This window comes from Rhipicephalus microplus, chromosome 3 (assembly GCF_043290135.1).
Source record: "Rhipicephalus microplus isolate Deutch F79 chromosome 3, USDA_Rmic, whole genome shotgun sequence".
In the NCBI taxonomy this organism is placed as follows: Eukaryota; Metazoa; Arthropoda; class Arachnida; order Ixodida; family Ixodidae; genus Rhipicephalus; species Rhipicephalus microplus.
The window spans coordinates 196,753,073-196,769,921 of record NC_134702.1 but is presented as its reverse complement, the minus strand read 5'-3'; the positions used below and the strand labels follow the sequence as shown (position 1 = coordinate 196,769,921).

The 16,849-nt window shown below is 42.9% G+C and overlaps 1 protein-coding gene across 1 annotated transcript in view; it reads left to right on the top strand.

Moving 5' to 3' along the window:
* Window positions 1-3,627: 3,627 nt before the first annotated feature.
* LOC142803094 (sodium/iodide cotransporter-like) overlaps window positions 3,628-16,849 on the top strand; it is a 43,239-nt gene continuing 30,017 nt past the window's right edge. Inside the window, exon 1 of the mRNA XM_075888199.1 lies at window positions 3,628-3,960. Within this exon, the coding sequence (XP_075744314.1) occupies window positions 3,628-3,960 (333 nt within the window). The remainder of the gene's footprint in view (window positions 3,961-16,849) is intronic.

Genomic DNA, 16,849 nt, shown 5'->3' with positions numbered 1-16,849 from the left:
GGCCTAAATGAAAACACGGTGCCTCTTTTCAAACATGCAACAGTGCGACAGCTTGGTTTTGTTAGCCACTAGATGCGCACGCGAGCATATTTAGTGCTCTTACTACTGAACAAATGTAATCTGCGAACAAAAATCACAAACAATAAATATTTTTTCGCAAAACATGCAGCTAAATTGAATAATAAAACACAATCACTGCATTGGCTACTGAGCATCAATAAGATCTAAAAAAAATTTAGGAGAAAGACTGAATCGGCTGTCAATAAGGTCCAGAGGAACTTCGACAGAATGCCTGTGTAAGCGTTCTTGCCTTGATCGTTATAAAAACCGTTTCGTATGCTAAGATCACACATGCCATTAACTTAGGCAGCATGAAAGCGAGGATGCACTACACACCTCCGGCATTTCCGCTTGTGGTTGTTCTTGAGGTTTCCAAAAAGTATAAGATTGAGTCATGTCTCAAACACGCAGTATAGCGCTGTAAAATTCAATTCGCTTGCAAAATCGCGCCGGTGAAACCAGTGTTTGCCACCGCAATCGCGTGATTGCCAGTCTTACTTGTGGTCTACGCAGAATCTTTATATGCATGACACCACGAGAGTTTAGTAATTTGAGCGTCATCTTCATTGACATTCATCAGCATCACCACTTGCGAGCTATAGCACCGTGCCTCTCCCTCCTGCTGACAGTTTAAGGCACGTGCTAGTGATAACAAACCGCGCCAAGTGGTTGAAAACTTGGCAGGGGCTGGCACTCCGTTTTGTAGAGCAAAATAAAGGGGCGAGATCCTTGACGTTGTTCTACCTCTCGCTATGCACTCTTTGAAAAATTTCGATATTAGGGATTGCATGACCATACGCAGCACATATTCACGTCCTATTATCCACGTGTATAGGCTACAAGGGTTCGGAGGCAGTTTTTTTAGAGACATGGGATAAGACACGGCTACATGACGTTCATTTTCTACTCGTAGGTTGGTTACCAGAAGCAAAAAATACGCGTGTTGACAACTTCACAATGCAATGCAGAAAAAAACCTACAAACAAAGAACAAGATGTCTCGCCGAGTGTGGTCACGCTCCAACACCTCATGTCGTTGGAGCGATTACTTGGCTACAATTAGGAAGCAAATGAAGTCGAAACAAAAACCCTAAAATGCTAAATCAGTGTGCCGAAAAGAATAGAAGAATTGTTCCTGAGATTATTAAAATCATGCATAACGGTCATGATGATAGTAATAGATACTTCAACATTATGAGTTAGAGACGGTTGCTACTGCGCCATCTTGGAAAGGCGCATTCCTTCCATCGCATGACTATTTTCACCTAACATTATAATCAAGGCTTTGAGAGCAAAGGGCCATCCAGTGGCTTCAGGGGGCTTTGGCGAAGCAGCGGAAAAAAGGAGCAGATGACCCACCTAACGGGCGTGGAGGTACCCGAGTAACTGTCGCCTAGTCGGAGCAGAACATCCTCGAGGTCTAGGCTTTGAGATTATCGGACTGCAATAGCCGTAATTTTAAGATAGGAAAAATCCGCGCCCTGTGAGGCCGGAGACTTCCCACACGCTGGATATATAAATAAATGTCATTTCTCTCTCTCTCTCTTGAGAGCAATGCTTAGGTTCAACCAGCTCTGGTTGTTTTGTTCCTCTCCCGTGACATCTTCCCTGCGTAGTAAGTGCCTCTTAGTAGAATACAGGCGCGAAAGCCCTTTACAAAATGCGCAACTTTAAACTTAAATATTTGAGGTATTGACAGCTGTTACCCCATGACTCAGAAAAGGAGACGTAACTTGCTGCACTCGTATTCTGTTTTCCCCAAAAACCAAAGGGAGACTTCGTGCGTTAAACGTGCTCTGGATCATGGCTGAAGCAAGTAAATGTTTTCTGAGAAGGTAGCGTGAAGCTAGTTTTGATCTCGTCTTGTATGCAGTGAGAATGTTCGTTTTTTTCTGTAGTGTTCAGTATAACTTGAGAGTTCTTCAAATCACCCTTTTTCTATGTAACTAAAAAGTAGACGTTTTATCAGATCTATTTCCGCACGAAAGCTGAAATAGAACTGCTGAAATGCGCGATAAATCATTGGTGTGACAGATGAATGTTCGTTAAATGAACGTTATTATTCTGAACACTGTGCTTTCCCCAGTAATGGCTCATTTTTTGAGTCTGTTCTTTTTTTCATTTAGTGCAGGTGCACATTGTTTCCTGCAAATGCATATAAACAGCTAGTATATCTCGCTGCTTAGCAGATATGTCATCTGACATGTGCACTCAACAACATTGCAAAAAGAACATACTCAGCAAATCACCATCTGTACCGTCATTTCCGTTCTCCTCACTCGGGTCGTGAAAAGCTATTTTGTTCGGCGAACATCTGTTTTTTGTTCAGTTTCCTTCATGATGTTGTTGCAAACGTGAAATTCATTCCTCTCTAAGCCCACATTGTAACATTGCCAGTTCTGTCTATACGAACATTCTACTGGATTTATACTAGCTTACAGGCAAACAATGTCGTTCACATATTAGGATATTATTCTCACTAGCCTTAGAAACTATAACAATTTACCTCCCAACTCTTGGAGCATGCAGTTCCAGCCCTTATCGTGAAATGTACTTTTACTTAGCTACGTTGAGTAGCTCCAATTGGAGCAGTAATAAGACCTGGTGGCTGAAAAAGACTTTACGTGTCCAATTTTTCTTTAGAACGTCTGATAAATAGCACCATAGAGACATAAGCTACGACCACCAAAAATACCATGCCTTTTAACAGCCTTTACAATACAGAAAGCCAGATTGTTTGTACAGGCTACATAGCCAAAGCTGTAAGAGTGGCGATAGCTGACTAAAGAGAAAAACGACACAGCTGCTAGCGGGACCGACTGCGACAGAAGAAACAAGGATGATTACCTCTCAGTGTGCATGAAGAGCCCAGACACGTTGTTCTTTCCTGTGTTCACTTCGATTGGAACTGAATCACTGCATGTGCCGGCAAAAGGTGTGTGCGCAATTTGATATTTCTAATCACCACTACTTCACTTGTGTTGATTGGAGGACCACGTTTGCAATTCATTTTATTCTAAGAGATGAGCGTGATTTTATGCCTGAGTTTTTCACTATAACGTAGCTCTATATATTCCATAACAACAACTTCGAGCTGCATAAACCAGATTTAAAAGGTTGCTTACCCGAAAATTTATCAAAATTTAGGTTTTAAAAGGCAACTATTTTCCTCGCCTTATGTTCGACAAGAGAGGTTCTTTGGAAAGCAAATGAAAATCGTTCTTTAATATTAGTCGCATTTACGGCTACTACATGATGATTGTAAGCATAGTAATACCATAAGTTCAGTTTAGGGGTAGTTGAACGCATGAAACTGAAAACTTCTTGAAAACAGGGTGTCGTTGGAGCAAACAGTTGCACAAGTAGGCCAGTCGAAAAGCTCCATTGTCGAAAGGTTAACTCTACTAACGCTCATTGTTCATAACATTTTCAACATGTATCCTAGCAGTAGAAATAATTCTAGACAAAGTTACACAAATTTCACTGTTTACTAAAACTTTGGCTACGACAGAAGGTGTTGAACAGCCACCGTTTTCCTCCACACCAGAGATAACAGCCGAGGACCATTATGGTGCACCCTATAGAGTACTTGATCTTCACTATCATAGTGGGAGGCAACATCCTTCTGGGCCTGTACTTCTCCTTCTGCAAGCGAGCTGGACATCAGGACGACACAGACGAAGTGTTTCTCGGAAACCGAACGCTGGCCATGTTTCCCTTAGCCGTTTCAGTGCTGGCATCGATGATGTCGGCCCTCGGCATTGTGGGATTCACGGCTCATTACTACGCGTATGGTATACATATGATGTGGGGTATGCTGCCCATGCTGGTTACTATGCCTTTCATAACGATCATCATAGTGCCGGTGTTTTACAAGCTGAAGATCACATCTGTCTTTGAGGTAAGCGTGATCTCTCTCTCCGTGTGGTTCCCCTTTTCGTTCACACTGTGTAATAACGACTTTTTCTTCTAAGCGTACTAGTTCACCAACTGTGCACCGCGAAGTATTTTCGTTGAAGTTATTGGGGTACTCGAAGAAATTCAAAGCAATTATTGCGAATAATCGTGGCAAACCACTCGAACAGGCCTAATCATGTCTCATAAGCCCTCTCTGTACAAGATAACACATTACGTTACACAAGCTTCGTTGCAGTATTTTGCAGTTTTTTCCTGGTGAATTTCTCACAAAACATGTTTTTTGTGTGCCTCAGCTAACACGAAGGACTATAAAGCTGGCCTTACTGCCACAACGTTCAATACGTTCTCCACTAAGAGTCAAAGCTCACTTCAGCTAGCAGGCCTCTGTCGTGAAGTGCAGACGCTTTAGCGCCAGAACAGTAAAGAAGCTTGAAACAGGTGTGGGGGGGTGGTGGTGGAGTTAGGCGTTGAATAAAACACCACTCAACGCTTCCACTTGAAAGAAGACATTTCCCATATCTAATGCACGGTGAATTCTGAAGGGGCTCTGGCACCGTGAATTGGCAAGCATACAGACACTTATATCCAGAATGAATCGAATCTCGGCGCCGAAGTTGTGTTTTTTAGAGTTTGTTCAATAGACGTTTGAACTTGTGGGGACCACATAGAGAGCCTCACACAAACACAAAAAAATGCTTGAGACCTGTCTCATCCGTGACGCTTGGTTTATATACGTGGGTTAATATGCCAAATTGATCATATGATTATAAGAAACTCGTAGTGGAGGGTTACGGAAATTTTGACCACCTTAGGTTGTTTAACGTGCACCTAAATCTGAGCACATGAGCATACAGCATTTTAGCCTCCATCAAAAATGCAACCACCGCAGCCGGGATTTGATGCCGTGACCTGCGGGTGAGCAGCCGAGTAGCTTAGCCACTAGATCATCGTGGCGGGACCTGCGCCTTCTGTGCAGGTTGCCAGAGCCGATTATTAGTATTCGCAATGAGCAAGTAAATAACACGAGTGCCATTTGACAAAGTCTCAAACATTTTATTTCTTGTGAAACAGTGGGCCGTGTAACTGAGAACAGCGTTCTAGACCACCCGTTGACCTCCTCTTCGGGCCTGCGCTTTTCCAGTTTAAAAAGTCAGTGTTTCGTATTCAGCCATTCACGCCAAAAAACTCAAATATGAAAGATGTCAATACATTGGTTATTCTTTACCTGCCAAGTCTACGTATCTAAAGCTGTAAGACCACTCCTTCGGTCTCATTATACCAAAGGTAAAATGAGGCTAGCATTTACGCGCGGTGTGTGTTCTACAATGATGCTATTTATAAAGCATAGATGTGTGTACTAGAAACCGCTTTCGCGACTGAAGCTTAAGATAAGCTTAAGCACCTTTTAATATATCAATGCCACTGTATATAGATATCTAACGTTTTATTGTGTGATGGCTATCACGTGTACTCTGCATTCGAATTCTTTACTAGGTAAAATAAGTAATACAATGCATCACGACATATACAAATTAACTCAACATACGAAACATCCAAGCATAACTATGCCAATTTTCAGTGCTAAGTCTGCCATTTAGATCTTTCAGTGTAAAAACCATGCATTCATAATTACAGAGATACCTCTCATGAAAGCACATACGTTTCGTTAATCAATAATATTTGTTAGCTTTGTAAAAATATGGAAATGATCGACCTCGAACAGCGAAGTGCGAATTGAGCGTTCAGTAAGTACAAAAGCACCACTTTCATCTCTACCATCTGATCATATTTCAAACAATCCTGACCATGCTTGAAATAGGCTTGTGCGGAACGATGAGGCAGTCGGCTGCTGGGAAGGAAATAATAATAGCTTTAGCCTCCTTTGAGGCAAATACATTTGGGCCCGCATGACTAGCTTAGTTCTACCAACAGACTCCAAACACAATACTCGTCATCGTTGTTGAAAAGTTCAAATAAAAATTGCACCCATAGCACGCCATCACATCTTTATAGGTGCACTCAAATCACAATCACTTATTTCACGTGCATAAATATGGTCTTGTAGCCAGCCTAGAGATGGTATGATTTCATCAACATTATTTCGCTCTTGAATATTGACTGCAATGTTGATGCAGACGCTTCCCACATTGCGAAAGTGAGGTATAACATGTCCGCCCTATTGTAGGTCATCTGGACTGCCTGTACTTCATCTGAAAAAGCTGCGTGGCGAACAACTTTTCACGGCCCATTAGTTTCCTTTGTGCTGTCTCTGAGAGCCACAGAACACTCCCTAATCTTATCAACCCAAGAAATGATAAAATTATGATTCTCACAATTGATTTCTAAATCTCTTTATAGACTCACCTTTCACATAAACATCTAATTTGGGTGACTGCTTGTCTCTAACTTTCTAAGAGTCATTGCTCAAGCTCTGAAAAATTACTTGTGAACATATAGTATTGCTTCGTGACATCGGGCCTTAGTCGCTTCACCGCAAGATGTAGAATTTAAAAAGTAGATGTTATCCTAAAGGCACGTAATCTGTCGTGAAGAATCATTTTCTAGCCAGGGTGTTGGCATTGCGCATTCGTATATTATTCACGATCACGCCGTGCTTTTAATGATTATGGATTATATTTCCTTCTACAGTACCACAGGATGCGGTTCGGCAGTTCCATTGCAGTTGCAACTTGCGCTTTGTACTTCCTTTTCGCGGAAAGCATTTATGCTGGTCATTGTTAGACGACTAAAAACTATCACTTCATTTAGGAGTAATAGTCAGGCACTACCTGCCCACGTTGCGTTATTGTTGTGCTCCCTGTCAAATATATAAATATATATATATGTGTATATATATATATATATATATATATACATATATATATTAAAGGGAAACAAGTGTATACTTAAGGGCTCCTTTTTCGTGTTTTACACAATAATAACGAGATCTAACAGACAATAATTCCAAGGAAGGTATAGGGCAAGTTATCAGGCCTATTGTAATGTAAATGAGAAGAAATAAAAGTACGTGAAAAGATAACTTGCCGTGGGCAGGATCTGAACCTGCCACCTTCGAATAACGCGTTCGATGCTCTACCACTGAGCTACCACGACAGCTATCCCCCCAGCCACTTTATTGGGTATATATGTCAATTTAAACGTGGGAGTTTCAGTCAGCGCCACTAGTAGCCATGGCGGCGAGTGTGGTAAACTCTTTATGAGCCTGTTGAGCGTCACGTAGCCCGTGAACTTATTACCAACTGGTAGCTGACCAATAGTCCCCCGTATACAACCTAGAGGCACCAAGTCTGCCGGTACGAAACCCTCGTTAATGAATGAGGGAAAAAAGTGTATACTTAAGGGCTCGTTTTTTGTGTTTTACACAGTATAATGAGGTCTAACAGACAATAATGCCAAGGAAGGTATAGGAAAATTTATTAGGCCAATTGTAATGTAAATGAGAAGAAAGAAAAGTTGGTGAAAAGATAACTTGCCGTGGACAGAATTCGATATATATATATATATATATATATATATATATATATATATATATATATATATATAATTTATGTATTTGTTTCTTTATTTATATATAGCCAGATTCTTATAAATGCATTATGCATCTGTTGGTGTGGCGAGATGGGAGTAATTAGAGCATATTTAAGAATGGCTGTTGTCTACTGCAGTCCCATTATTATTTTTTGTTTAATAAAACCGTTTACGAGGAAGGTAGATGACAGTTGTGTTATTATGTTATTCAAGAAAATTATTTGTTTTTTTCTTTCAGCAAAGTTTGGGTGCTTTGTGCATTTACACGGCGTCCCTGGCTGTATCAACAGGTATTTATATGAATTTATTATAGTTACATGCAAAAGAAAAATCACTAGTAAAAATTTTAGTGTGTAGCACGTGATTTAACCTAGTTCTGAAAGTGCATGGAGCAGAAATACGAAGCGCGTCACCTTTCCCCGGAGCAAAGTTGTCCTTCTCTTATGCGACACTCCCTACACATCAATAGGAACAATAAGGCTTCACTGATACGAGAGAGTGGTGAAGGAAATACAAATAGATAAAAATGACGCTATTTTTGCCTCCCGTCGTGGGTGCATGGCTCAGCACCTTTAGACAAGGGGGAGGTGAAGTGAAGTTGATAGAGAGAGGAGAGGAAGAAAAGAAGCGAAAGGTAATTACAAGAGAGAGTCTTGTCAGCACCGTCAGTAGCACGAAGCGAAAGCGTTGGTCCATAAGGCGGTGAGGTCCACAGACACCCAGAACTCGAGTAAATCTCAGAGGGCTTGCGTGTTCAAGCGCGTGAAAAACCAAGTCTTCCACGTTGCCGCAGGCAGAACGAGCAAGCGATAGTGACCCACCAGTACACAACGTCATGTGGCCAGGTCCAGGCAGAAGCCAATGCTGGAGCGTGTCGTCTTCACCGCACCTTCGGCACGCAGGTGATTAAAACTGACCCGCGGAATACAGGCGTGCCAAAGGCCAGGCGCTGCCGGTGCGCAGGGCAACCAACAATCGCCGCTCCCACCTGTTCAGGCTAGTTTCCAGAAGGGATGGAGGAGGTTTACCACTTGCTACCCGCGTGTGAGGGTGGGCTGTTGGTATGAGCATCCGCAGTTCGTGCCCAAACTAATGCCACTGGGGCTACCGATTTGGTGACTGGTGTGACTTACTGGTCTGCCACCTTAGCATCGGTACTAGCCGCCTCGTTGCATGCTATCTCAACTTAGAAGGGAAGCCAGTAAAGGGACAGGTGTACAGCTCTATGTCCCATGGCAGTCCGTTATGCGCTTGCAGCGTCGCTACCGTGATGCTTGCTTGGTCTGGTTGGATCAGCGCTTGTAGAACTAGTACGGAGTCGCACAGAATCAGCACCGGCAGCTGGAGTGACGTGGCAGCAAGGTAGCCGGCTGCCAAGTGAAGGCCGGTCAATTCAGCTGCAATGCAGCTGGCGTGAAAGAGAATTCGTCATCAGATGGATGTCCTGGTCGATGGTATGACGCAGGTAGCCATGACCGAGCGGGGGCAGTCTCGAGCAGGCCTGTCCGTTAACACCAAGATGTGCGCCAGCCGCCTGTCATGAATTGATTGCATGGCTGCCTGGTGGAGCTTGCCCGCCTGTAGGCTGCTTATGTGGTGGAGGGGGTAGAACTTCATGCACCAGCTCTTTATAGATACTGAATATCTGTGGAATGAATGACTCTGGTCGGCTCCGTAATCTCTGAAGATGGGCAGCGTTCCGAAGCCGTGAGAAGGATATTTACATGATGCTGCACCTGTCGCAGCATGAAGTGTGGCGAAGGCCAGGTCTGGGCCCCAGCCAGTGCTGCAACCAAGGGTTACTGGCAACCAAGGGTGAGTGGCAAGCAAGGGTGACTGGTCGGCGCTTCAGTCCCCTGAAGCGCCGAATCACCATATGGTATTGCCGTTCCAGTTGCCCCTAGTGGTGAAGTGCCAGTTGCGCCAGTGGCAGTGCGTAAGTTTGCGCAGCCGTGACAGTCCCCTTGTAAGGCTTAAGGGCCAGCCGGAAGGTTCATTCTTGGCTCCTGCTGATCAGCTTGCTTACAACAGTCTCAAACCTGGTGGCCCTGAAGGCGGTGAGTTTGGTGCCTAGTATCCAGGTAAAGTGGTGGTAGATCCGTAGCCCGAGATACGTTACTGCCTTGCCCCACGAAATCGGCTGGTCACATAACACAAGCCTTCAGATGACCTTCCGCGCAGTGGCTCTGAGATGAAGCAGCGGCGGCTCCATCTTCAGGGCGAAACTTTCACTCCGATCCTTCAAAAAAGAGGCACAACATCCAAGCAGCGTCGCAAGGAGCATCTGACAATCGTCAGGTTCTTTCTAGGCCCCTTAACCCACAGTGCCACGTCTTCTGCATACAAGTAGCACTGCGTGTGAGAGCGCTCGTCAAGGAGTATTGCAGCCCGCAGCCCGACTAGCACCAGGTTGAACAAAAAGGGCCTCAAGTCAGATCCCTCTGGAACGTCAGCAGTCACTGGCCTTGGATTGCTTAGCGCGCGTCAAAATCCAACCCGGAGGGCTCGTATAGTTAAAAAGACACTGATGAAGCTACGAAGACAGGCCACAATGCCGTGTGTGTCTAAAGTACTCACTATGGCTGTATGAGGTAGGCTGTCAATAGCGCTATTGACATCTAGCAAGACGAGGAGGGCCTCCTCACTAATGCTTCTGACCTCCTCCAAGGTAGAGCCTCACGATTCTAGCAGGTAGTGTGATTGTAGCAAATTACAAGCTATAAAGTAAAGCTCACAGCACCCTCTTATCGTGTGCCGTCAACCCGATATAGAACATAATTCTACCTGGCTCTCCTGGACGCTATATTGGGACCCTTCATACTGATATACGTGCGCAGCCCCTGTGCCCTTTACCTTTTCTAATGCAGCTAGTTTGTTTGCGTTGCTGAGCCAGTGAGGAGAAGTTTGACAACCTCCAAGGTGACATGAAAGTCGGAAGTTAAGCCAGTCTTGTAGCTTAGAAGTGTGGCAGCTTGGGCTAGTTGGTATGGCATGACGATAGTTATAGCGCGAGAACAAAACGACGACACCTTCTTGTCTCTGTGTCGTCGTTTTATTCTCGCGCTATAACTATCGTAGTCTTGTAGAGGCTCTGGTTCATTTATTGAGTGCAGTGGGTGATAGCTGTTTGTTATCATGTGCTTAGGCCTCCTTTTTTAAGATTCTTGTTATTTCTGCGAAACCAGTAAATATTGCCGCGTTCCCTCTTCAAGTTTTGTAATCGCCCTCTTACCCTGTACATAATTCTTAGCGCAAACCGCTCCTGCACTGTTAGAGAAGCTTTGAGACTATATAGGATCATTTTGTGGGGACTACGCTATCTTCGCGAACACTACAGTTTATTCTGGTGCCTACATGGCCGCTAGCGATGGGCTAAAATATTCGACGAGACGTGTATAAACGCCCAAGCGCTTCGGCGAACATCAGTTTACCGATGGCCGATGCTCAGTTATCCGGTGTCAGTGCCCGTGCGTGTCAGTGTAATGTGACTGTTCATTCTCTTGTCAAAAATTTGGCTGAATATACAGTTAGATATACAAACTACAGTCTGCTTCTTACGTCGACGTCACGACCCCGTGATAATATTCTACCTCTTACAAAGAGGTCAGTTGATGTTCACGCTGCTTTTATGAATGGCCTAATATATCTGAGCATTATTTTTCTTTGTAACGAAAATACAAACTTCTCTAAGAATTAGGAAGCCACACAGGTGTCGGATTCATGAACGCTGAAAAACAGCTGAATCTACAAATTAAAAAAGGTGCAGGATTGGCGCTAACACCTGACAGTCATCAATGAAAACTTTCAAAAGAGAAAAAACGTAAAACCAACACACTGAGTCCATGCGCCTGTTTGACAATAACGAGTAACGTATATGACTGGGATGCGCAATGGTCAGACAACGTCTCTGTGTGTATGACCTCTATATTTTCGCACTTATTGCGGGGTCACTTAATGCTCATGAGAGTTCCTTAGAGAAAGCTCTGCACCCACGTAGCTTCCGATGGCTTGAGAAAGGAGAAGTTGACGCTTGCTTTAGTGTGAAATGAAGTTAGCGAAGACTGTCGAAATTTGGGCTTGTTGGTGCATTGTGACGACTGAAAATAGCGCTAAGAAACGGGGACACAAGAAGAGGACACATGGCACAGGCGCTAACTTCCAACATAATGTTTATTACTACCGCACGCTCGCCTATATCACCAAAAAACATTAAATGACATGAATGATGCGCACAAAAAATTAATTTCTTGGAAAATACAATTCTTTATCACTGAGCATAAGAGAGGGAGTGCTGACGCACTTAGACCCCAGTGAAACGATAGCCTCAGCCTGAATAATCTCTCTAGTAAGCTTATCAAACATTCTCTTGATAACTGTGCATGCATTGAATATCGGCGCGCAGCTGCAGAATTTACAATGTATGGCCAACCAACTCCCCTGGCCGTTTTTCACATTATTACAATGTTCTCTTAATCGATCATTAAGGCAACGGCCCGTCTGTCCAATATATTCTTTACCACAAGAAAGCGGGATGCGATAAACAACGCACATGATGCAGGGAACGAAAACAGTTCGATGCTTTTTACTACAACCTTTGGGTTTTCCGTCCCGGTCATGAAGGCCACAAAGGCTGACCAACTTCTTGGGAGCCGAAAAGACAACCATAACTTCAAAGCGCTTAGCTAATTTCTTTAGGTTGTGCGATATCTTGTGAAAGTATGATATGACGACTAGGTGCTTCGGTTTCTCGGCATCATGACTCGCTGTACATTCTGGGTTGCGTAGCGTACGAAGCAAGCCTTCTGCAACTGAAGTTTGGACGTGCATAAAATAACCTGCTTTCAACAATTGGTCTGACTGATTATGAAAACTATTGGCGATTTCGTGCTCATAAGATTTGCTTAAAGCATGACGGAAACAATGACTGATGATGCCTCTTTTCACTAGTTTGGAGTGAGCTGGTTGGTAAGGAAGAACCGGTTTGTTCATACGTGGTTGGTACGCCCAACATATTCGGTTAGGGTGAAAGGTGAAGAGGACATCGAGTAATTTTAAGGCATTGCTCTCAGGCAGTTCTTGTGTGAGAGTCAAAAGTTTAAAACACTCAGAAAAATGTGAAATTATTTTTGCTAAACCTGCCTCGTCCGCTACCGTGTCGTTAGTTAATAAAACAAGATAGTCATTGACATTCCGGAACACTTTTTTTATTTTCAAAATATCAAGATGTACGTAAATCGATCTGTGAATTCTACTTAAAAATATGTCGCTTAAAATGGGCGCAATGCAAGACCCTATACAGATTACGTCATTTTGAATAAAAGGCTTGACATCTCATGAAATGTTGGTCGTCTTGAGGTAAAATGATAAATGTTCTAAAAACCGACTAACAGGAACACAACACTCGGTTTGAAATCTAACAGAGCCAAACAAATCTATGCACTCTTCAACCGCAGGAAGCAACTGATCATGGGGAATAAAATAATAGAAATCAGTCACGTCGACTGAAAAGCCATAAACATGCTCATCGACACAAGTTTTCACATAATCTATGACTTTATCAGAACTTTTTACTATGAAAGGATCGTTAACGTCAAGCCGGTTCAACTGTTCTTGCAAAAAAGTAGCAATCGATTTTTGCCATGTATCACATTTTGAAACAATTACCCTAAAAGGCATATTGCTCTTGTGAGTCTTTGCATTAAAAAACACTTTTAAAAAGTCATAATAGCTTTATAAATCTTCGGACATTTGTTAAATTTTCAACCTTCCGCAGTAGCTTTGCTCAGCACGGCAAAAATTCTGAATACTTGAAGCTGTAGACCATTTCTGTGGCAATAAGAGATAAATATTTGGGAAAATCTATCCATTAAGGGGAAAAATGATTTACGCTTTCACATTTATCAGAGCAGTTTCTTAGATACGTTGAAACGGTGAAGAATATAAAACTGATAATTCCCACTCCATTCTGCATTTAACTGCAGGTTGTCTGAGCCACCTATTGTTTTCGGTATGTCACATCTCCACAGGTTTACCTGATGTTTTTCTCAATTATACCGCCCTGATAACGTTCTAAACAACTTTCTCACCAACAGTGTTTGGTTTTCCTGTAACCTGGTGCAGCCTCGTCATCGGCTTGACAAGGACTGTATATACTGCACTGGTAAGCATGCGCGTAGAATGCTATAGACAACACTCGTTTTAATCAGAAAGATATGCGCTGCCACCCATTCGCTTAGCCAACAAATCTGTCACTTAACGAGTTAACCATGCAATGCCCAGTAACAGTGCCTTAAGAAAAATTGTGAGAAAACGCTGACAGTTTTTGTTTTTCCCGTACAGCTCACATAAAAAAAATATAAATAAAAATTTTTTAGGCCTAACCTAATTTGTAATAAATAAAATAGTTCATTACAATCACATGATATATATATCACTGTAGCTTCTTTATAACATGTCAAATCTACAATAGCTACTTATCGTTATACCTATAGAAGCTTTTTGTAGCCTTACTGAGGTACCATTATAAATATTTAAAATATGATACATTGGGCATCGCAGGGCATTAGCGCTATGCGCGTTGTTGGGTAAGCGCTTGCATCACTCATAGTATGAGTAACGTGATCACTTATCAAGGGCAATTAGTTTCTGATCGCAGATTGTCTCTGCACTGATGAAAGAGATTTATATTGTTTTAAGATTTGTTTTAGGCTTCCTCGTAATAATATTTGAATAGATACTCGCGTGCGCAGCGTGTTTCTGGGGGATGGAAACGTTAAGAAAACAGAACGCCTGTGTACAGAAACGCAATGTAAAAATGACTTTTGCTGACCTAAAAGACAGTAGCCTAAGGTGCAGATACAGTTCGATGCTGCAAGCGCGCACGCGGTAGTTCTTTGTACGTTCGGTAAACGCCTCGTCGGTAACAGAAAAAGCTCTATACTTTTCTACGGCGCGCGTTGTTGTGGCAGCCGCCGTGCGATGTTTTCAATCGTTATTGTACTTGTGTGTGGTTTACGTGCTTTGTTTATATCTGCGATGACTTTCGGTGTTATTACAGAATTGAATGAATATTCGTGATCGTGGGAGCTATGTGCCGTAGCTCTTGCATTAGCCATCCATGTATGCTGCCAACGTAGATGGTGTCCGTGCACGTTGGTGTCGTTAGAGCGCTTGTACCCTATTTGTTTAACCGAGTGTTCATGAGTAGGCTACGTTTGTAAATCCTGCTGTCAATAACCACTCACGGCGGGCCACTGACTGCCGGAAGATAGGCTTCGTGGTCGGAATATGTTCGGGCCTTATTCTGAAAGCACAATTTGAAGTGATTTATAAAACAGTTTCTTTTAAACGTACTAACCAGAGCCCATTTCAGGCCTGTCTGTAGCCAGGACACATTTTGGTGGGGTGTGGCAATTGTTAAATGCTCTGAGCGCCCATATCTTTATTATTATTATTAATAGTATTGCCAAAAAACGTTGCTTCTCTGCTTGTGTCGGTTTACTGTGCCGGTTTGCATTTGTTCTTTCGTTGTGAGCTTGATTTATGCCTGTGTATATAAATCAGTGTTGCGGAATAGGCACCTTCATTTCATTGCGACTTCATTCTGGGGAATCGCAATTTGCCGTGATTTTGTGCAATCTCGTAGAATACAACCACACTACCCATTCTTATAGGCTCACTTCTCTCGCTACGTATGGTATCTGCATGCTCAGCACAGTCTTAAAGAAAAGCTAGTAAATAGTTGGCAACGCATGAATTGACTTATTTCCAGCTTAATTTGCTGCCTTCGTGGCATCGTTTTGCTGTAGCCAGCAGGTAGTAAAGCTTGAATTTCTCGTCTTTACCAACCAGGATTGCTTTCTAGGTCCTTTTAAATAGATGGCTGCTTAGCAACTTACGTGCCAGGTCTATCCTAAACACCACCGTATACCATGCAGTAATCGTGCCACTCTTAAGAAAAGTATTTACCATTCGCACTACTGTTGATTGCTTCAGAATAAAAGTTTCGTGGTAAGTGAGGACACATATATAGAAAGGCAGACTTTGATGAGAACAAAACGCCATGTATTTTGTAAATTTTAGAGTTGTTAAACTATATATATTCTGCTAATTCAAAGTAGGAGCATAAAGAGCCTGCAAACGGCTGCTACAGTAGATACAAGCCAAGTCATGATAATCTATATATGCGCGTTTGTGTGTATTTCCTCGTCCGAGATTAGTTCATGCAGTAACTTTGTGTTGCTTTTATGCGTACTGGTCATGGTAATTACATGAAGTAATCAGATGCTACTGATGAATCCACGTGGACAATTGCACTTCGATTTTTATCCTATATATACTTCTGTAAGTGAATTATATTGACGTGGCAATGTATATGCACTTAAAAGCACCCGTTAACAAAACATTCACCAATGTGCAAACTCAGTCAGCACTATTATAGCACTACTTCACAAACTATCAGGTTTCAGTACTCAGCATTTTACTACATTCACTTACAAGCAGGTTAGTGCTTTTTGTGGCAACGAAACGGTCAGTACTTAGGTAAATAGGCTGGCCTTTTTTGTAGGCATGCAAGTTTAGCCGAATGATGATTTATATTCTTTAAGCTCAAATGCGTTAATGCTAGAAAGACGACCAAGCAAGTTGTCGCTTAGTGATTCGGGGAGGCACCGCATTGGTTACGTGAGATCCCCTCTTTTGCCTGGCTACATGAAACAATGCTTTCAAAAATATCTTTCTGTACGGTTCATCATGTACAACAACTCTTCACACACACTGTTCACAAAGTCGACAGTTCATGTGTACAAATATGTGCTGGGCTGACCTCCGGACCTTTGCGATAGAGTTTTGGGAGAAGGCACCCCTGTGTGTGTAGGCAGGAGGAATGGTATTGCAAGAAAAAAAAAGGTGGTGACATGTGGCGTGAATGCATGCAAGCTGGTGTAGGGGGTATGCACTGAGCCTTGATCCACAAGGGGGCAGCATTATCGCCGTGCCATCTTGAAGGTCCGTTCGTACGCGCGTGATTCGGCTTGTAGAGGTAGGTATTCCAGAGGTCACTTGGGATCCAAGTTTTTGAGCGGATCTCGGATACAATATGTGCAGAAAGTCTTTCGCGCGTGTTGAGCCCACGCGGACTGCCAAAATGGTGGCCGCCACACTAGCGATTGTCATGGATGACGTCAAGTGCATACTCCTTTTACGAAAGTTCGCAGCAAACAAGCATCGCATCAGAGGCAGTACGCATCACAACTTAGACAAGCGCTTTTTCGAATATGCGTCCGAGTCGCGAACGGCGGCAGAAGCAAAAAAAATGGTGAAAG